The sequence below is a fragment of the Cornus florida genome, unplaced genomic scaffold (genome assembly GCF_030987335.1).
Source record: "Cornus florida cultivar Cherokee Brave unplaced genomic scaffold, ASM3098733v1 CherokeeBrave_3.0.0_Hap2_Chr03, whole genome shotgun sequence".
Lineage (NCBI taxonomy): Eukaryota > Viridiplantae > Streptophyta > Magnoliopsida > Cornales > Cornaceae > Cornus > Cornus florida.
Window position 1 is genome coordinate 48107226 of NW_026775573.1, and position 23175 is coordinate 48130400.

Consider the following 23175-nt stretch of genomic DNA (forward strand, 5'->3'; position numbering starts at 1 on the left):
AAAACTGTTTAGATCTTGGTTTACTCCGAGATTTGATGTCCAAGTCTTCCACTATTTGTTTTCGCAATCAATTTCAAGTTAACAATTTAATGTTGTTAAATACATCTATACTTTATGATTTTAATGAATCATCGCAGATTTAATGTTGTAAGTACATTTATGCTTTATGATTTTAATGAATCATCGCAGTTTTAATGTTGTTAAGCACATTTAGGCATTGTGATTTTTTTTAATGAATCATTTCAAATTTTGATGTTGTTAAGTACATCTATACTATATTTTTCAAATGTAACTTAGGGAATGATCCTATAAATTCATTTGGAACATAGACGTTAAGTGGCATGACCCACTTTAATTGTTTTTGTATTTTAGATTGCAAGTTGATAACCTTGAGAATCTTTATCTGGTTGCCTTGTATAACAGGCTTCTATGTTATTTAAATTGCATGAATGATTTGATTTATGCTAGAAATGATCTAAGGTAGCTTAGAATGCTCCCTGAGTCTCACCTTTGACATAGACGTTAGGTGGCATGACCCTTTTGAATTGTTTCATATTAATGTGATAATCTTGTAAAACGTTAGGTCTTTACATGCTCATCTCCTACAAGTAGCTTTATGTTACTCACCCCAAAGTTACCGAGGACATTTTTCAGATGAAGAAATCAAGGTTGAGATTCTCATTATGCTTGGACAATTTATGGACTTGAAGGTTCCACTCTTGTAAAGGTTGGCTTGAAATGCCGCTTGTAGCCTTATATGTCAAAATGTGTATATTTGATTCTAAACATGTAATCTGTACATGAGTACACTCTTTGCAATGTATTTGACATGTATGAGATGAGGCTATAGGCCAATAACATCTAATTTGTAATCTATGCAATTTTACCTTCAAGGTTTATTCTGGAAATATTGAGAAATGTCAAGTTATTGCTTCACCATGTTTGCATTGGGTGTGGGAGTTCCATTTTTATTCTTTCATAGGGTTTTGTTAACCATGTATGAGGTATGGCCAAGGGCCAAACACCATTTTTTTTTTAGGTTTTGCATTTTGGTTTCATTTATTGCATTTCTAGGCAATTTTATGAAAAATCGAGGTTTGAGAGGTCATATTTTGCATTGGGGTTATTTTGAAGCCGCAGACCATTGGGACGTATCTTAAATGTCTTTTTACATTTGCGTGCATGTCCTCATTTCGTAAAACTCTTAAGTTTCAACTTTGGACTTATTTTTGGGTGATTTTATGAATTTTTATGAAAAATTCATGCATTGGGGTATCATTTGAAGTTCCTCTTTGTTTTGGCATGTTTTGGATGCTTGAATGAGGCTAGGGAATGTTTTTAAACTTGTTCGGATGATGTAGAATGCATGCATAGCCTTAAAGATGGACCGGGGACTATCCACACATAATCCAATAGCTTTTTCTACTGCAACAGATGTGTCGGTCGGCTGATGAGAGCCATCAGTAAACTGACAAGCCCTCGAGACTCATTCCAGTAGCCTTCTAGTGAAAATCATCATTTCGGCTAGCTGATAATGGTGGTTCAGTCGGCTAATGTTTGAGTTTCGGCAGATTGACCCTTGCCGTCGGTCGACCGATCCTCCCTGGAACCCTTCCTTTTCAGTTTCTCTTGGACAGCCCCCTTAAACCAACTTCAGAGGGCCATAACTCTTTCATTTCAGATCCAAATCAAGTCGTTCTTGAGTCTAAATTCAAGAGCTTGAAGATAGATTTCCAATGGTACTAACCACATCTCAAAACTCCAATTGTAATGGGAGTTATTATAATTTTAGTAAGATAGGGTCGTGGTATCTCTTAAACGGAGAATGCCACTTTATTCTTTTTCACATCTTTTCCGTCTGGACTCCGAATCAGGCGATTCTTGAGTCTAATTTTATTCATTTTTCGTTGTCTTTCTAATGGTGTGCACGGTAGCACCTATTTTAATTTTAAATGGCCATTTTACCCTTGGTTCATTTCTTATCGGGTTTGAAATCTTTGCTTCAGTACTTGGCTCACTTGAGATTCTGTGACTTCATGGGGAGTTATTTTGGTGCCTTAGGGATGATGTACGTCTCTAGAGGCCATTTTACTTTTTTCGCTTCCATATTTTGGATCCGTTATCGGGTTAACTTTCGAATCATCACTGACGCACCGGGTTGCAAAACTTGGGCCGTCACAAGATGTGTCTAATGACAAACATACACTTACAAGCCTAATGACATCATGTTATTTTGGTAAAAAATTAATTAATTAATTGGTGATAGTATATCACCAAATATACAAATGATCAATATGGTATCACTACAATTGTATGCCAAGTTTCAAAACCATTGGAAAGAGTTGACATCACATTATTCTCAAATTCTACGGATCCAAACTTCTTCACTTTTCATCTCTTGTTAAACTGAATGCTTTCTAAATAGCCCCCTCCTCTCTTTTTTCTCATTCAAGCATGACCTCATGCTTATAGGCTTATATTATTAATTAGGACTAGCACAAATGTGCACACACTTCTGATACCAATTTAAAATAAATTGTTCTTACTTTATGCATTCCAAAAGAACTTCCACAAAACCCAAGGAACTTCACTTTGTCTGCCATTACAACACTTGGTTTAGTTTCCTAACATTTAACAAAACTTAAGAGTACTATTTACGTGTTGGGATTTTGGCAGAATTTTAGTGATGGTCCTAGTTTTTCAAGCCAGTGCATCATGTGATGAACCGAAGATTGACCCGATAACGGATCTAGATGCGGAAGCAAGAAGCAGAGAACGGTCTCCCAAGGCACAACATACCTCTAAGACCTTAAGATGACCTTCCATGAGGTCACAAAACCCAAAGGAATAAAGTACGGATGCAAGACATAAACAAGTGAATAGAGATGTACTTCATCCCTGTAACGACCGAAATCTACTGGATCCGGATCGTTAAACGGGTTCTTACCCAGCCCAAAATCATCCAAAGGTATTGTGGTCCCTTCACGTTAAATTTGTAAATTAAAGTCCAAAAGGGCAAGGTGATAATTTGCCACAATTCAAATGGTTTGAAACTCAAAGGGGCATAATAGTCATTTACTCGTATCACATAAAAATAAAAAAGAAGAAGATAAAGTTCGGGGCAATACAGTCTTTTCTATGGTTAAAATATATTCATTGCATTATACCAAGTCATATAACGTGTAACAATACACTGAAGTGAGTGGGCGAGGGCAAAATGGAAAATAAGTCATAAATGTTTACTACACAGGAACCGGTCAACCTATAGGGAGTTACACGTCAACTGGTTAGAGACGTGTACAGTGGAAAACTCTCTGCCAAGATACCGGTCGACATGTGGGAATTTTATGTCGACTGGTTCAAGTCAACTAGTCGACGTGTGGAAATTTCACATCGACTGGTTCTGGGTTATCCACACTCAAAATGTTCACAGTCAGAGATACACCAATACTGGTAACCAATCAGCCAACACCACAATACCAACGTACATATTTTTATACATTGCAACACCTAATACAAAAGTAACAACAATAGTGTTGACATAATTTACAACACGTTACATAAATACACTAAAGGATTTAGTATAAATAAACTTAATTACATTGCCCCAATGGTCATATGCAAAATGAATCTAAATACTTCACATGCTGCAAAATGATACACTTTGGGTCAACACTTTACAAAATGAGGCCTAAATACAAAAGATAGTTAAAGAGACATTCTTCTAATCCAAGCTAAGGCTCTGGGGGATTGTCGTCTGCCACTTCTTTTTCTGAACCTGAAAATGTTAAAATAATGGGGTGAGCTAAACGCTCAGTAGGAAGTGTCTAAGACACACTTCTTATATCCTCGTGAATCTATGTAAGGAATAGGTCAAAGAAAACGGGATCATACCATGAGGTACATGGCAACAACTACAACGACAAGTATATAACAATTGTCATTCAAACACATACACACCATATATTCTAATGAAGTGCAATGTCATGCAAATGTCACTCCCCATATCCGAAACATTTCCATTTCAACTTCCAAACTGTTAGTGTAATCCGACCCAAGGCACCTCCATGGCGTCACGAAAGGAGGATTGGCTAGCCATCCACGACCACAAAGCACCTCCAAGGCGTCGCATCCAGCCTAGTTAGCTCAACCATACTCCCCTTTAGACTACACTAACACCATGGACCACTAGACGCCTCTTAGGCGTCCGAGTTTTCGCAAACACTTTTAGAAAAAATTTCCCAAAACAATTTCACTTGTTTTAATAAAAAACACTTTTCCCCTTTTTTCCTTCCCAATGAATGCATGAAATGTTCATACTTCAATTCATCAATTCCACCATAAAACTCTCACACATGCTGTACAAAGCAAATTTCTAAACTACATAACTAAAGTTCTCAATTAATATTAACTTTGCATAACAAGCATATATGACATGGATTCAACTTCATGTAAGCATGCTTAAACACTATAAAACAACTAACAATTAGTCACATATATTCCATACTTATCATTTAACAATTTTTACAAAAATTTATACCAATTGAATATGCTAGACATCAATTCAAGTTATAAAACTCACAAAAGTACAAGAAATCATGCATTATAACACCCCTACCTCAATGGTGATGAAAACCCCCAAAACTCCAAATCAAACCCCTAATTTCGAAAATCCTAGGATGGCTAAAAGTGTGAATTGCCCCTATCAAACTGAAGATCTCGACATGCCCTCCGTCTTCCTGCAAACAGCACCAAAAAATTCTTACGATTGAGAAAGTAATTAGAGGATGAAGATTAAGAACAAAAGAAAAAGAAAAAGAGAAGAAATATGAGGGAGAGAGAGAACTTACGGGGAGAAAGAGAAATGAGACCAATTGTGGTCTCTTTGCCACCAAAAATGGTGGTGGTGGGTCCCACCACTTTCAATTATCTTTTTCCTTTAAATTTTCTCCCACAATTTCATATACATGTCTTTAATCTACTACAACCACACAATTAAGAATTTGAACAATTTACTTTGGCACATAATAATTATGCATGGCATGCAAATGACCCAAGACATAACTCCCGTGCACAACAATTCCGTTAGCTGGTCCAACTCGGGACCGTCCGACCCGAAAAATGGAAAAATGCCGAAATGGCAACCATTGCATTTCTAAGAGTCCTAAACTCAAAGAAATGTCCCAACCAACTCTCAGACACACCCGGCACACCCCACGATGTCCGGCACACAAAACAAGAAAAAGACAAAAATGCCCTTGCAGCAACGGAAAATTCCAAAAATGAAAAATGACGAAAATTGGAAACATTACAATCTCCCCAACTTAAAAGGATTTTATCCCCAAAATCATGCCTATGGGAGAAAACAATGTTGGATACTTGGAGCAAACCTCCCGTTCAAGCTCCCAAATAGCCTCCTCGACCCTATAATGCCTCCAGAGAACCTTCACTAATGGTATCATTTTGTCCCTTAACACTTTCTGTCGTGTGTCAAGGATCTAAACTGGTCCTTCCTCGTAGGAAACATCCTCATCAATATCCACATTAACCCAATAAAGAATATAGGACAGATCTGGCTCGTACTTTCGCAACATCGATACGTGAAAGACGTTGTGGACTCTGTCCAACTATGGTGGCAATGCAAGCCTGCAGGCAACCTCTCCTACCTTGTCCAAGACCTCAAATGGTCCAATGAATCATGGCGATAACTTGCCACTCTTTTCGAACCTCATCAACCCCTTCTGTGGAGAAACTCGAAGAAAAATATGGTCTATACTTATCCGTGTAACTCTTTTATCAGCTTTGAGCCGTGAGCAGCCTCTGTCTAATTAACTTAATCTTCTCTGTAGTCTCGAGTATAATGTCAGGGCCAAAGGCGACAATTTCGCCTACCTCAGTCCAACAAACAGGAGACCTGCAAAGCCTGCCATACAATGCTTCAAATGAAGCCATCTGAATGCTCGCCTGATAACTGTTATTGTAGGCAAACTCAATGAGTAAAAGGTGGTCATCCCAACTACCTCCCAAATCAAGAACATAGGCCCAAAGCATATCTTCCAAGAACTAGATGGTGCGCTCCGATTGGCCATCCGTCTGTGGATAGAATGCCGTAATGAAGTGCAACGATGAACCAAACGCTGCTTAAAGTCCTTCCCAGAACTTCGAGGTGAACTTGGCATCCCTATCAGACACAATAGCCATTGGAACTCCATATAACTTTACAATCTCCTTCACATACAACACACCAAATGCCTCCGCAACATCTATTACTTTAATAGGCAAAAAGTGAGCCGTCTTGGTCAATCTGTCAATAATGACCCATACGGCTTCATTTCTACGCTGTGAGCTAAGAGGACCTGTCATAAAATCCATGGCAATCTATTCCCATTTCCATTGTGCGACCGGCAATGACTGTAATAAACCTGCTAGCCTCTGGTGCTCGGCCTTCACCTGCTGATAAGTAAGGCATCTAACCACAAATTGTGCAATATCCTTTTTCATCCCATTCCACCAATACTGACGTCTCAAATTATGATACATTTTTGTACCACCTAGATGAACTGCAAAGCGTGAAGTGTGAAACTCCCACAAGACTTCCTCACGATAAACTATGGGGACAACCAATAAACCCCTAAACCGTAGGCCTCCATCTGCATGTAGGGTCCAATCTTTTACTGTCTCCTCATTGGAGATCAAGGTGCGAATGGCATTTAAATCCAGATCTTGTCTCTACGACTCGGTCACTCGTCACAAGAGTAAGCTGAGCCACAAGACTGAAAAAAAATGTTGATTCATTACAAACATCGTGGTCAAGGCAATACAATCCCATCTCTGCCAAATCCTCAAGCATCTTCCATTTTCGAATGGCTAATCCAGCCAAAGTCCCACGAGATTTCTGGCTTAAGGCATCAGTTACCACATTAGCCTTGCCCGAATGGTACTGCAAGTCAAAGTTGTAGTCCTCTAAGAACTCAACCCATCGCCTTTGTCTGTTGTTCAAGTCCTTTTGGGAGAAAAGGTACTTGAGACTCTTGCGGTCTGAGAACACCTCAAATCTCTCACAATACAAATAGTGTCTCCAACACTTCAAAGCAAAGACGACTGCCACTAACTCCAGGTCATGAGTAAGGTAGTTAAGCTTATGAGTCTTCAACTGTCGAGACCTATAAGCCACTACTCTACCATTCTGCATCAGTAGACAACCCAATCCATCACATGACGGGTCACAATAAATCACATAACCCAATCCATGCTTGGGTATCACCAACACTAGAGCCGTAATTAACCTTGTCTTCAACTCCTGAAAGGAAGACTCACAAGTTTCATTCCATGCAAACTTAATCCATTTTCGGGTCAATCTATTCATAGGAGCCACCAAAAGGGAAAAATCTTTCACGAATCTCCTATAATATCCCGCTAAACTAAGGAAACTACGAATCTCAAAGACATTTTTGGGTTGCTCCTAGTTCAAAACTACTTCAATCTTTGATGGATCAACTGAAACCCCACCTTCCGAGACGACATGTCCCAAAAATTTCACCTCATGTAGCCAAAACTCACACTTTTTATACTTGGCATACAAACGGTGTTCTCGCAGAATCTGCAACACTATACTCAAATGGACCGCGTGTTCCTCCTGAGCCCGTGAGTACACAAGTATGTCATCCACGAAAACTACCACAAACTGGTCCAAGTAATCGTGGAAGACACGGTTCATTAGATCCATGAATGATGTTGGCGTATTAGTCAAGCCAAATGACATAACAATGAACTCATAATGTCCATACCAGGTACGGAACATTGTCTTTAGGATTTCCTCATCCCTAACTCGCAACTGGTAATAGCCTGACCGTAGGTCAATATTTAAAAAACAACCGACTCTCTTCAACTGATCAAACAAGTCATCTATCCTTGGCAAAGGATACTTGTTCTTGATGGTGGCATGATTCAACTTTCGGTAATCAATGCACAACCTCAAGGAACCATCTTTCTTCTTAGCGAACAAGACCAGTGCACTCCACGATGACACACTCGGTCGAATGAAGCCTTTCACTCTCAAATCATCAAGCTGCTTCTTTAATTCTTCTAATTCAATCGGTGACATATGATACGGTGCCATAGAAATTGGCACGGTACCAGGCATCAAATCAATGGCAAACTCCACTTCTCAGTGTGGAGGTAACTCTATCAAGTCTTCAGGAAACACATCCAGAAAATCACGTACAACCATTGGATAATCAACCCTACCAAACTCAACATCGTCATCGGTGATAAGACTAGCCAAGAACATCTACTAGTCTTGACCTCTAACACCACAGAAAGAGGGAATGGAAGAATCACACCAATCCCCCACAAAACAAAAGCAATCCCCATCCGGGGTACACACTGACGCTCTACCCCTAAAATAATTGATAACAGCCCTGAAGGAAGACAACCAGTCCATCCCAAGAATGATGTCAAACCCTGTCATCTCAAGGAGAATGAGATCGAACTCAAGAATCCGGCCGACAATGGTGATAGACTAACTCCTATAAACTTCACTAAGAGCAATTGAACCCTTAATTGGCGTGTTAACATAAAGCGGTCTGTCTAACTGACTGACCTCCAAACCCAATGCCCATACAAATGATGAAGTTATAAATGAATAGGAATCACCAGAATCAAACAACACTCAAGCCCAAAAATGTGACACAAGGAACGTACCCCTAACAACTGAAAGACTGGATGATGGCTTGGCTGGAGTGAGTGCAAACACATGACCCTGGGTCCTCTGCCCCTGAGAACGACCTACCTGATAACCAGACTGCTGAGTGGGTGCACTCGAAGAAGCTCCCCTACCCGGTCGAGAACTCTAGGCAGACATGGCTGGCTGAGACGGCTGAGGTGGTGGTTACGGTTGAAACCCTGACTGAACTGTGGCAGACTACATCTGCCTCTGCTGTGAACCCTCACCTCTGCCCAAACCACTACCCTGTTATGGACAATCTTTCACCCTATGGCCCTGCTGGCCACACCCAAAACATTCACCAGACGCCACCTAAATCTGAGTACACTGAGACTTGTAGTGCCCTGATTGCCACACTGGAAATAAACTATCTGAGATACCTAGGTCCAAGTGCACTGGATTTGAAATGTCCTGGCTGTCCACATCTAAAACATATGACATTCGGTCTAGAAGACCCCATAGACACAGAAGCTGTGGGTGCGGATCTAGCTGACTACTGTCCCCTGAACCCTGACTGCTCATACCTCTACTTCTTACTTGATTGACCCTTGGAGAAAGCACTCATACTCCTGTTGTGCTTATAGGACTCTCTGATAGCTTTGTTATCCTTGCTTTCAGCTTCAACCACTAAGGCCTTTCGCACTGCTTTCGCAAAATCTGTCGGTTCTGAAATTGCCACAATTAGCCTGTTGGTAAGATCAAGGCCATCAACAAACTTTTCTATCTTTCTTTCTTTGTTATTAGTGATCCCCGGTGCAAACCTCAAAAGCGATGTAAACTTGTTCTCGTACTCTGTAACTATCATACTTCCTTGCTTCAATCCATCAAACTCCTTCTTTAGCTCTCTTCGGTTAGGTGCCGAAAAATACTTTTCATAATACAACTTTTTGAACGTGTCATATGTCATGGTGTCCAAATTTTGAGTGTGAGAAACAGTCTTCCACCAAATCTCATCATCCCTAACAAAGTTGTAAGTTGCCAAAATAATCTTTAACTTATCCGTCACCAAATTCATGGCGTTAAGGTGCTTCTCCACCCTATCCATGAAACTATCCTCAATAAGCAGATCTGAACCACCCTCAAATAGGGTTGGCATCAACTTCACGAACTTGGCAATGTGATAAAGAGTATCATCTAACTCATTTGTCTTTAGAGGTGGTGGTGGTGGTAGTAGTGGTGCCGGTGGTGGCACAACCTGTGACGATGACGCACTTGCTGGCATTAACTTCACGAACTTGGCAATGTGATAAAGAGTATCATCTAACTCATTTGTCTTTAGAGGTGGTGGTGGTGGTAGTAGTGGTGCCGGTGGTGGCACAACCTGTGACGATGACGCACTTGCTGGTCGAAATGCATTAAAAAGAGCTACCTGAATGGCCACCTTCAATTGCTCCTCATTTATCTAAAAAGGTAGATCAACGGTTCCCCTCGCTTGTCCCCCCTCTTGGTGGGACCAAATCACGCAACAAAAGATCATCTTCAACTTGCTCCCGATCCCTTTGTATGGGATTAGAGCTAGAACTTTCCCCGGGATACCTTCGTGGTGGCATGACGCTATAAAACGAGAAAATGGATGAAAACAACGACACTTACACGCGTACAAGAACGGAGTCCTCACACAATTGACTCAACAAGAAATGACAACACTTAAACACTTTCCATACTCCCAGAAAAGAAATCCCACCAATGATAAGCATGATCATGCTAATAATATACAACAACGTTAAGCATAGCACGTAATTATATAAGCAGTTAAATAATTAAGCATGCCTTTCAAATGATTAAACACCTTAACACATAAGCATATAAACATGCAATCACATAAGCAATTAAGCAAGTAAACAAATACTTAACTCCCCATGCAATCCTAGGCAGGCCTCTACCCGTTGTCCAAATGGTATTCGAACCATCGTTCTGATACCAAATTTGTAACGACCCAAATCTACTGGATCCGGATCATTAAATGGGTCCTCACCCGGCCCAAAATTATCCAAGGGTATTGTGGACCCTTCACGTTAAATTTGTAAATTAAAGTCCAAAAAGGGCAAGGTGATAATTTGCCACAATTCAAATAATTTGAAACTCAAAGGGGCACAATAGTCATTTACTCGTATCACATAAAAATAAAAAATAAAAAAGTTCAGGGCAATACAGTATTTTCTATGGTTAAAATATATTCATTGCATTATATTGAGTCATATAACGTGTAATAATACACTTAAGTGAGTGGGCGAGGGCAAAATGAAAAATAAGTCACAAATGTTTGTTACACAGGAACTGATCTACGCATGGGGAGTTACATGTCAACTGGTCAGAGACATGTACAATGGAAAACTCTCTGCCAAGATATCGGTCGACGTGTGGGAATTTCACGTCGACTGTTTCAGGTCATTTGATCAACGTGTGGGAATTTCATATCGATTGGTTCTGGGTTATCCATACTCAAAATGTTCACTATCCGAGATACACCAACGTTGGTAACCATCACCTAACACCACCATACCAACGTACATATCTTTATACATTTCAACACCTAATACAAAAGTAACAACAACAGTGTTGACATAATTTACAACACGTTACATAAATACACTAAAGGATTTAGTGTAAATAAACATAATTACATTACCCCAATGGCCATGTACAAAATGAATCTAAATACTTTACATGCTGCAAAATGATACACTTTGGGTCAACACTTTACAAAATGAGGCCTAAATACGAAAGATAGCAAAAGAGACATTCTTCTAATCCAAGCTAAGGCTGTGGGGGATTGTCGTCCGCCACTTCTTTTCCCGAACCTGAAAATGTTAAAATAATGGGGTGAGCTAAACGCTCAGTAGGAAGTGTCTAAGACACACTTCTTATATCCCCATGAATCCATGTAAGGAATAGGTGAAAGAAAATGGGATCATACTATAGGGTACATGGTAACAACTACAACGACAAGTATATAACAATTGTCATTCAAACACATACACACCATATATTCTAATGAAGTGCAATGTCATGCAAATGTCGCTCCCTATATTCGAAACATTTCTATTTCAACTTCCAAATCATTAGTGTAATCCGACCCAAGGCACCTCCAAGGCGTCAAAAAAGGAGGATTGGTTAACCATCCACAACCTTAAGGCACCTCCAAGACGTCGCATCCGGCCTAGTTAGCTTAACCATACTCCCTTCTAGACTACACTAACACTACGGACCACTAGGCGCCTCCTAGGCGTCCGGGTTTTCGCAAACACTTTTAGAAAACTTTTCCCAAAACAATTTCACTTGTTTTAATAAAAAACACTTTTCCCCTTTTTCCTTCCCAATGAATGCATGAAATGTTTCATTCTTCAATTCATTAATTCCACCATAAAACTCTGACACATGTTATACAAAGCAAATTTCTAAACTACATAACTAAAGTTCTCAATTAATATTAACTTCGCATAACAAGCATATAAGACATGAATTCAATTTCATATAAGCATGCTTAAACACTATAAAACAACTAACAATTAGTCATATATACTACATACCTATCATTTAAACAATTTTACAAGAATTTATACCAATTGAACATGCTAGACATCAATTCAAGTTAAAAAACTCATAGAAGTACAAGAAATCATGCATTAGAACACCCCAACCTCAATGGAGATGAAAACCCCCCAAAACTCTAAATCAAAGAGCTAATTTTGAAAATCCTAAGGTGGGCAAAAGTGTGAATTGCTCCTATCAAACTGAAGATCTCGACGAGCCCTCAGTCTTGCCTCGAACAGCACCAAAAAATTCTCAAGATTGATAAAGTAATTAGAGGTTGAAGATTAAGAACAAAAGAAAAAGAAAAAGAAAAAGAGAAGAAATATGAGGAAGAGAGAGAACTTATGGGGAGAGAGAGAAATGAGACCAATTGTGGTCTCTTGGCCACCAAAAATGGTAGTGGTGGGTCCCACCACTTTCAATTATCTTTTTCCTTTAAATTTTCTACCACATTTTCATATACATGTCATTAATTTACTACAACCACACAATTAAGCATTTGAAAATTTTACTTTGGCACATAATAATTATGCATGGCATACAAATGACCCGAGACACAACTCCCATGCACAACAATTCCGGTAGCGGGTCCAACTCGGGACCGTCCGACCTGAAAAAGGAAAAAATGCCGAAATGGCAACCATTGCATTTTTAAGAGTCCTGAACTCAAAGAAATGTCCCAACCAACTCTCGAATACACCCGGCACACCCCACGATGTTCAGCACGCAAAACGAGAAAAAAAAATGCCCTTGCAACAACGGAAAATTTTAAAAATAGAAAATGACGAAAATTAGAAACATTATAATCCCTAAGACACAAAAGTGGTCTTCCGAAGAGTCCCGTGACTCAATACAAGGGAGACTGAAGTTAGGGTTTTTAAACCCTCCAAGGAATTGACCAAAGGCAAATGGTCATTCTAAACTAAAATGGGTGCTACCGTACACACCATTAGAAAGACAACGAAAAATAAATGAAGTTAAACTCAAGAATCACTTGATTCAGAGTCCGGATGAAGAAGATGATCAAAGTAAAAGAAAGAAAGGTTCTAAGGCATGGACGGACGCATGTTCAAAGCCCAAGCACCGAGCACCCGTTCGGCACCCATCAGCACCGAGCGCTCGTTCGGCACTCTTCAACACTGAGCGCTCATTCGATACTCTTTAACACTGAGTGCTCGTTCGACACACTTCAACACTGAGGGCTCATTTGGCACTCTTCAACACTGAGCGCTCGTTTGGCACTCTTCAACACTGAACACTCGTTCGGTACTCTTACAAGGTCGGTCATTCTGACCTACATGGTTAGGCGTTCTAACCTACATGGTTAAACGTTCAAACTTACTTGATCAAGTGCTCTGACTTACATGGTCAGGCATTTTGACTTCTGAACGACAAAATAAAAAGCAACAATCGGCCGAACGATGAAACAAAAAGGAACAATCAGCCAAACGTCGAAACAGAAAGCAACAATCAGCTGAACGACGAAACAGAAAGCAACAAAAGCTGCTACTGCAATGTATGGTGAAGTACTAGGTCCAACCTTAATGCTATATATGCATTCCAAATGATCTGAAACAAGTTTAAAAATATACTTGTGAACTTTAAAATTAATGGCCCTTGGCCTCATGTTATACACATAAAATGAATGTCAAAAGGTGTGCTTAGGCACACATTACATACCTGAAATTGAAAATGACATGTTAAACCAAACCTACATAACAACTTCAAAAGAGAAGATAAATATGCTAACAATTGCATGTGAACAAGAATACAGTTAAAAGAACTTCAATTTTACATATCACCCAAGGCGATTTCAAATCCCTAAATCTTGAATCCTATACCTAAAAAATGACCCCAATAACTTTGGAGTGAGTAACATAGCTACTCGTAGGAGATGAGCATGCATAGACCTAGTATTTTATAAGTTTGAATAATTTCATCATTGTGGTTCATTCCACTTAGTGTTTATGTCAAGAGTGAGACCTAGGGAGCATCCTAAGCTACCTTAGAGTATTTCTAACAAAAACCACATCATTCATGCAATTTAAACAACATAGGAGCATATAGTGTAACGCAAGAAGACATAGGTATCCACAGTTATTAACTTTTAACCTAGAATGCGATAACTACTGAAACGGTTCATGCCACCTAGAATCTAAGTCAAGATGCTTACATAGGATCATTCCTAAGTCATATCAACATGAAATAACATGAATCAAGATATCTATAAAATTAAAGAAGGCTGGGACATTCCATACAACACAACAAGATTTAAATCTTTAAGAATTACTACTTGTAATTTAAATAGTGGAATCAAGGTTAAAGCATGATGTCTATGTAGTTTAAACAAGGTTGGATCATTCCATATAACACGAAAAGTTCTAAATCTTCAAGGGATGTAATGCTTGAAATTTAAGAAGTGAGATCCAAGATGAAGCATAAAGTCTATGCAATTAAACAAGGTTAGAATATTTCATATGACACGAAAAGGTCTTAAATCTTCAAGGAATACAACACTTGACATTTAAGGAGTGAAATCACAGATGAAGTATATAATTTATGCAATGAAACAAGGTTGGAATATTCCATAAAACATGAAAAGGGTCTTAAATCTTCAAGGAATAACACTTAAAATTTAAAGAATGAAATCGAAGATAAAGCATAATATCTATGCAATTAAACAAGATTGAAACATTCCAATTAATACGACAAGAAGAACACTCGGATATAAATTAACAAGAATTATATTATCAATGCAATGAACATGATTGGAACATTCCAATTAACAAGACAAAAATAATACATGAAATCAAGGATAATGCATAATATCTATGCAATTAAACAAGATTGGAACATTTCACATAACATGATAAGTTTAAATCTTCAAGGAATAGCAACTTAAAATTTAAAGAGTGAAATCAACTAATGTGGATACTCGAATATCGCCCGGATTAAAACCGTACTCTTAGGATCACTTTAGGGCTACTAACCCATGGGTACCTTCCCCTAGTGCGCACTATAATATAGGGAGCTTCCTATCTCTCGTACTAGAACCAAGTCCTAGCCATGTCAATTCTTGATTGATATCACCAAGTTTCCAAAATCAATAAGTTGTACAAGTCAAGATAGTATCAAAATACAAGTAATGTATTAACCACATTTCATGCACAACCAAGATTTTGGAAACACACAAGTCATGCCCTAAGTTCTCAACTATGATGGTATGTGAAATGTCAAGAAATCATAGTGTGCATCTATATGGACTACAACTAAGATATATAGCACATGGAATCCATTGATGTAAATATACCACAAGTATAGAATTAATGATTTAATTATTTACTAAACAACACATGAGAAATTAAACCATTCTAAGATAATTGTGCAAGTTTATTAAGTACATTAACGAAACCAAGATACAAGGGGTCATAATGCTTGATAAAAAGATAAAAGTCTATGAAATAGAAGTCCGATTCATAAGTTTGACAAGAGTTCAATATCAAGGCATGATTAACTCGATGGAAGCATGAAAGGGAATTTAATCTACCTAAGGGATTAAATTCTCAAGATTACAAGGCAAGTACAAATATTCTACGGACAAGATATGTTAAAGATCATGTCAAGGACAAGTTCAATATCAAGTTACAAGTTCATTTCATACAAGACACAACCAAGTGAATTAAATTCCATACAAAGGAAATAAATAAATGTAAGTCTCAAAACTTATCTGATTATTCTTTATTTGATACAAGTGAATGAACTTGTCAAGGAAACCATGAATACTAAGTTAGAAACTTAATCAAGTCCATGGAACCATTGAATAGATTTTAATTAATTCATTTAATTAAAATTTCTAGATTTTGAAACTCATCCATATGCTCTCAAATTAAAGTATGTCATTAAACATGTCAAGACTTGATTTAATCGCATAACACAAGTGAATCCCATGCTAGATACGGCCATGAGTATTAAACTTTAATACAAGAAAATAAATAGTTGAAAGGTTTCAAAATCTAATCAAATATTCTTGATTTAATATATATAAAAGTATATGGCATGCTCATCAACAATATCAAATCGGAAACCAATGAAGTGAATAGTACACTTGGAATAAATTAATTAATTATCTCTAAATCTTAAAACATCTCCGAATACTCTCAAATTCACATATGTTGAAGAGTATGCTAGGGCCTAATATAATATGATATCATATATTGATTTCAAGCTAGATACGGCCACGTGAATTAAATTTTCATTCAAGAAAAATATTAAATAAAAATTTTAATACTTGTCCAAATGCTCTTAATTTAATGTATGTTAGTGATCATATCAAGGTGTAATATATTATCATGCCACATGTTTAAACCAAGCTATAATCAATCGGGAGAATCAAATCTTATACAAGAAAAATAAATAATAAAGTTTCTAGATTTGATATCAAGGCATGTAAATAAGTTGTATAAGCATCAATAGCATGCAATACATCAAGAATATAAACCTATAACATCTCTTACTTTAATTTGAAATGAAAATCTCAATTCCCCACCGAAAGAAAAGTGCTCCGAATCCGACGATACTCCTAGGTAATGTCAAGGACAACGAGAGGAACAACTTTAACCTTTGAAGTACCATGAAAATCTAAACTTGAGCTCGAAACTCGAACTCAAAAATGGTCAAAAATGGATTCTAATAAGGGGGAAAGGTGTGCGTTGTCAAGGCCTTCGATAAACGCTAAAACACTACGACATTTTACACGAAGGAAGAGGGATGAAATGAAGGAAGAAGAGGGGCAGCCATGGTTGCCATGGATGGCCTGCCAAGAGAGGGGAAAGAGATGATGAAAAAGTGATTTTTCACTTTAAGTCACCCTATTATAGAAAAACCCTAAAAGTGCCCCGAACGGGTCCCGCTAGGTCCGGAAAAGTGAAATTTGAGCAGACGCGCTCAAACGGCAAAACACCGTGAATGAAAAAGAGCCAAAATGAGAAAATATGAACAACGAAAGAAACGACGTCAAAAATTGAGTCTCGTACGGAAAGATATACCCCGAACAAGTTAGGCGGTAACTGGGCCCGAAATCCCTAAACCTGGGAAAAAATGACCAGGAGAAAATTCTAAGAACACATGATTCGATGAAATGTGAAAATAAATCCCATATGAGGATCCAGGCTCAAAATGACACTTTTTACAATAACTTTCGTTAATTACACAATGGCCACTCCAAGAAAAGGTAACTGTAAAATTAGCCCAGAAAGAAAATATCTTCTAAAAATATTATCTTAAAAACCCCTGAAATAAAATATCCTCAAAAGATATTTACTCAAAACACCTCAAGAAACAAAAATATTTCTGAAGAACTTTACATCCATGCCCTATGGACACCGAGAGCAACCAGTGAGCTTTTCTACAAAAGTAAAGATACGTATTTCGTGGAAACTACTTAGAATGAAGGTACGTGAAGTCGAAAATCAACTCCGAGTATGAAAAGTGAGGTTGTGCCAAAAAATGACAAATAAGAAAAGACGAAAAATGAATAGTGTCCAAAAAGTAAAAATGTGGAAATGACTCGGTCTTTAAAGGAAGTTGTAAATCCAAAGGAAAGAGTCTCAAAAACCATTTCCGAGCACTCAAGATGATACTAAGTGATGAGAAACTGAACTCAGAAAAGAAAATTTAACGAAAAAAAATTTATCCGTAAAATTTGAGGAAAAAAAAAAAAAAAAGGGAGGAAAATAACCGGGTTATTACAATTTCATTAGTTGAATGATACAATTATGGTGGTCAATTGTTTGGTCATCTGGATGACTTAATGCGCAAGTTAAGGGTTTGATAAGGTACTAAGCAAACTTTAAGGAAAGTAATTGATAATTAATGAATTGCTTTGTGCGAGCAACAAGTCAGTTATCCAAAGGCGGCAACTTTGGCGTATAAATTAGGCTTAACATGTAGCAAAAGATATAGATCCCGGTGAGATCCTTCAAATCCCATAAAGATATTCTGATCAAGATGGTAGAGTCAGAATAAGTTATATTAGTTTTTTTTGTGTGAAGAAATCCTTTTGTGTGCAATCTTTAAGAGAGATATTTGAAGTTTGTCTTTGGGTGGGTTTTTTTCTTTATGTAAACCATATAATTATTGGGGATTTTAATTTCTTGAGAGCATTCGGTGAGCTTTTCTTCGTTTGGTGGGTGACGATTTGTTGTGAGAAGAGTGATTATTGTCTGAAAGAACCAAAACTTTCTTTAGTTTGTAATCTTCTTCTATATAGTGATGCGTATCATCATCGCCTGTAGACATAGCTCTATTTGTGAGGGTGAACTACGTATAAATCTTGTCTTATGGTGTGTTTCTTTTAATCTTTATTCATATCTTGTTGTTATAGGATTTGTCATCATTGTGTGTATATTTGTTTGGATTTCTGTTTCTACCCAATAAATTGGTATCAAAAGCTTCCATTGTGCCCAACAAGTGGTATCAGAGCCTAGGTTGCAAACTAGGGTCTTTTGGGATGGCTTCCATATCCATGAGATATGAAGTTGAGAAATTTGATGAAAAGAACAACTTTGGGATGTGGCAAGTTGGGGTGAAGGATATTCTTGTGAAGGAAGGTTTGATAAAAACCTTAGATGATAATCATGATCCAACGAAGAAAGACGAATAGGAAAAGCTTTCTATGGAAGCTTGTTCTACGATCCGATTATGTTTGTCAAAGAAGGTGAAACATAACGTGATGACAGAGACGTCAGTAAAGGAGATTTGGGTGAAGCTTGAAAAACTCTATTTGGAAAAGTCACTTACAAATCGGATTAATCTCAAGAAAGAATTCTACCATTTCAGTATGAAGAAGGGTTCTACGATGCAAGACCATCTCAATGAGTTTAATAGGCTTCTCTCAGAACTATTAAACATGAAGGTAAAAATGGATGATATAGAAAAAATCTCGGTTCTCTTAGCTTCGCTTCCCACAAGGTATAATCATTTTGTGACTACTATGTTATATGGGAAGAAGACTGTAGTCCTGGATGAGGTCAAAATAACCCTTCTCTATCATGAGAATCGGAGGAAAGTGTTGGAGATTGACAGAAATGGAGAGGCCGCGGTCTTACCCATAAGGGGGAGGACAGAAAATTGAGTCTCAAATTCAAATAGCTCTAGGTCCAAATCAAGGAATTACAATGACAAGAAGTGTTACTACTGTTATGAGTTAGGGCACATCATTATGCAATGTCCAAACTGAAGGCAAATAATGGGAATGGCAAAGAGAAGGTTCAAGAAGCAGGTTTTGTGGGAGTTGATGCAACGACTGATTCGAAATATGATGATTATATTCTCGTGTTCAGGTATATGTCATTTAATGACAGTTAGATTCTTGATTCGGGTTGTTTTGTTCATATGTGTCCTAGTAGGGATTTTTTCTCCTTTTACAAAAAGGTGAAAGGTGGTTCTATTTTGACGGCGGATGGAAAAGTCTTCAAAATTTTAGGAATTGGAACAATCAAGATCAAGACGCACGATGGGTTAATGAGAACATTGTCAGGTGTGCGACATGTACCAAATCGACAAAAAAAAAAAAAAAAAAAAAAAAAAAAAAAAAAAAACCTTATTTCAGTAGGTGTGTTAGACTCCAAAGGTTACAAGGTTGTAACAGATGGTGGAGTTATGAGGGTCGTGATGGGTTCTCTTGTGGTGTCACAGGGAATCAAGATGTGAAACTTGTATATTCTCCAAGGGTATATAGTAACAGGTGGAGCTATTATGGGGTCTTCTACAGTGATCAAAAATCTGCAGTCAAGTGTTGGAAAAGGAGGAATTATAGAGAAGAGTGACGATCTTAGTTCTCAAAAGGGTTGAGAGGGGGCTACACAACGTTATGGGAGAATGAAATCCATTTTCAGATGGCAACCAAAATTGCAGCAGTCCTTACAGGAAGGCAGACCCATGAGGACAGATGTGGTGGTGACTTGGAACAATCTTGGTGGCAATAACATAGCCCATTTGAGTGCCATTAAGATGCGTGGGAAACAAGTAATTGATCACATTAGAGATGCGAGGGAAAGTCAAGGACATTATATTCTCCACAAGGGTTAGAAGATGACTTTTCATTACCAACCAGCGGTTTGTGGGCGGTTGGCGAAGGTTGCTAGAAGAGATGTCAGACTTAGAGTTTCTGATGGTGCTTTTGATAAACATTTAGAGTTTGACAAAAATACTGGAGGCATGCTTGTAGCTGCGCAAAACGTGTTTGGGTTGAAGAAGGATTGATGATTTATTGACCTTTTGGGAGTAAACGTCATCGATCATGAAATTTTTGTATCAAAGTTAGCGTGCTGCTTGCTATATTTATTTGGCGAGAGGAGATGATTGTAGAAAGACTTGAAGGCATGTCATATATTACCTTTTTTTTGCTCAATTGGGAAGGACTATTTGAGCCAGGATTAAAATAATTCAGTCAATATATCTCAAGTTCTGTCATTCAGATGCTCACTTGAGCTAATAAATCAGCTTTAAATAGCACAAACTAATACAAAAAGTACGTACTTTGGGATATTATTGAACAACCTTGTCAACAGAACACATCACTCTTATCATTAATGAAATGAAAAGTAATAATAAACTTACATAGTAAGAAAGAAAAGTACTAAACCTTTCAAGAGTTTTATTTGTGATAGTGTACTAGTGCCTATTTGCCACAGTTTTCAGAGACTATGACCAGCAAATGCAGCATCAATAAACTACTTATTTGGAACCACCACCATAGCGAGCTCGGAAAAAGCCTACTAGTTTATCTCTGGGAGGCAGACTTTCCTTGATAACACTGCAATTAACATACTCATTGATCCATTTAAATAAAACGGGAAATTTCTCTCTTGTCAGCATTTCAGTTCCACTGACTTCCTGGATCACACCAACCCAGAGAGATAAGACATTAGCCACAATGTCAGCCAATCCAATATCGTCTCCGCCAAAGAACCTCTTACCCTTGAGCTCATTTTCAAGGGTTTTCAGGAGCTCGTGTCCCTCTGCCATGGCTTCCTCTTTCTCCTTGTCTTTGCTCCAATTCGCCTTCCATATTGTAGTGAAGCACTATAACACACAGTACAAAATTTAATTTGGTGCAATATGCATAAAAAATCTTACAATAGAGTGTAATGTTAGGAGAGTGGAAGTATCAAAATTAAATTTATAATGTTTTATTTTTAAAAAAAACTAAAAGTATGACTATAGAAGATCCAAATGGTTTTGTTGAGTTGAATTGAGTTATGCATGAGAATCTTATAGGTAGGACTAGTCCTAATCAGTTTAGCTTAGTTGCAATGAGCAGTACTTGGAACATTGTAGTTCAACATATCATATAGATTTGCTAGAAAATTATTAGTAGCCAACAGTCCTTTCTACAAAAGTCAATATAAAAAGTCAACTTTGAACATGAAATTGATTCCGGACTTCTTGAAAACTATGGTGTCTTAGTTTACTTCTAATCAGTTCTAATTAAAAAAGACCTACTATTGTGAAATCTGAGGAGGGTCAGATGATGTGGGCAATAATGTAGTTAGAAGTCGTGGCTTCTAACCTTATGCCAAATAAGCCAAGTTGTTCCAAAACCTAAGGTTGAAAATGACATAAACTACAACTATACAATCTATAGTGTTTGGAAGTATCATGTGTATATAGAGATGGAAGACAGAACATACCTTGTCATCTATGAACTTAGCCCAGAAACGTGCCATGGCTCTGTCATAAGGATGTTTGGGCAAAATGGGATGGCCTTTCCATGTGTCGTCGATGTATTCAAGAATAACGACTGACTCACAAATGGCCTTTCCATTGTGGATGAGCACAGGAATTTTCTTGTGAACAGGGTTGGACTTGAGAAGCAAATCACTCTTCTTCCCAAACAGGTCTTCTTCTTCTATGAATTCATATGGGACACCTTTTAGCTTCAGAGCAATCTCAACTCTGCAACTAAAAGGGCTTCCACGAACCCCAAGCAACTTCACTTCGTCTGCCATTACAACACCTGGTTTAGTTTCCTAACACAAAACACAACTTAAGAGTACTATGTTGTCTAATTCTGATGTGGGTTTTTTATTCTGGGATTGATAAGTTTTTATAGAGGGAGCGTACCTTTTCGTTACTTGGCGGCCAAGACCCTGTCTATTTTGTATACTAATATAATATGAACATTTTGACCAAACCCATTCACTAGTAGAATTTTATGCCGCTGATCTATCAGTCAAATTTTGTATAAAAGTTAACAACATATATATATATATAATATGAACATTTTGACCAAACCCATTCATTAGTAGAATTTTATGCCGCGGATCTATCAGTAAAATTTTGTATAAAAGTTAACAACTATATATATATATGTGTGTGTGTGTTGAGAGGAAATGATTGGAGAAAGACTTGAAAACATGATCCAAATTATTAACAGTAATTAAAATGGTCAGTAAAAAAATTTGAATTATATGTTATGTTATTAAATACAAGGTAAGGTTAAAGGCGTATACCAAGTCACATAAAGCAGGACGGGAGTGAAAGTATAAAAATAATAAAATTAAATCACAAACAATGAAAATGTAGACGAAAGTGCACAGAAAGTGAAAGCAAGAAGAACTGTATCTTAGGGTGTATAATTTCACTTGCACTAGTAAGAGGATACATGCTTTTTCTTTTTCTTTTTCCTGTTTTTTTTTTTTTTGGTGCTGGATTATGATATATTTCCTAAACAACTGACCTATTGGGTGACCTCACCCACTTTATCCTTCAACCTAATCCTAATATATATATATATATATATATATTTAATCCCATAAAATATTAAAGTACTGATAACATTATAAATTTCATTGTTCAAACGTAAAGAAAAAGACAAGAAGAAAAATGAATTCACCTTATGGGCAATTGTCCTA

The 23175-nt window shown here is 37.6% G+C and overlaps 1 protein-coding gene across 1 annotated transcript; it reads right to left on the reverse strand.

Annotated features, from left to right (window-relative positions):
• Positions 1-20778: 20778 nt before the first annotated feature.
• LOC132298788 (probable glutathione S-transferase) lies at positions 20779-22351 on the reverse strand. The gene is made up of 2 exons (XM_059795145.1): positions 21952-22351; positions 20779-21343 (listed from the first exon to the last, which is right to left on the reverse strand). Exons 1-2 carry the CDS (start codon positions 22267-22269, stop codon positions 20996-20998), a joined length of 666 nt encoding a protein of 221 aa, XP_059651128.1. The 5' UTR covers positions 22270-22351; the 3' UTR covers positions 20779-20995.
• Between the last annotated feature and the right edge of the window lie 824 nt (positions 22352-23175).

What these genes read in the sequence shown, in the direction of transcription:
- LOC132298788 (XM_059795145.1), bottom strand. Translation starts at nt 22,269, where the DNA reads ATGGCAGACGAAGTGAAGTTGCTTGGGGTTCGTGGAAGCCCTTTTAGT. An exon ending in CTAAGTTCATAGATGACAAG is followed by an intron (nt 21,344 to 21,951) that starts GTATGTTCTGTC and finishes TGTGTGTTATAG; the next exon opens with TGCTTCACTACAATATGGAA.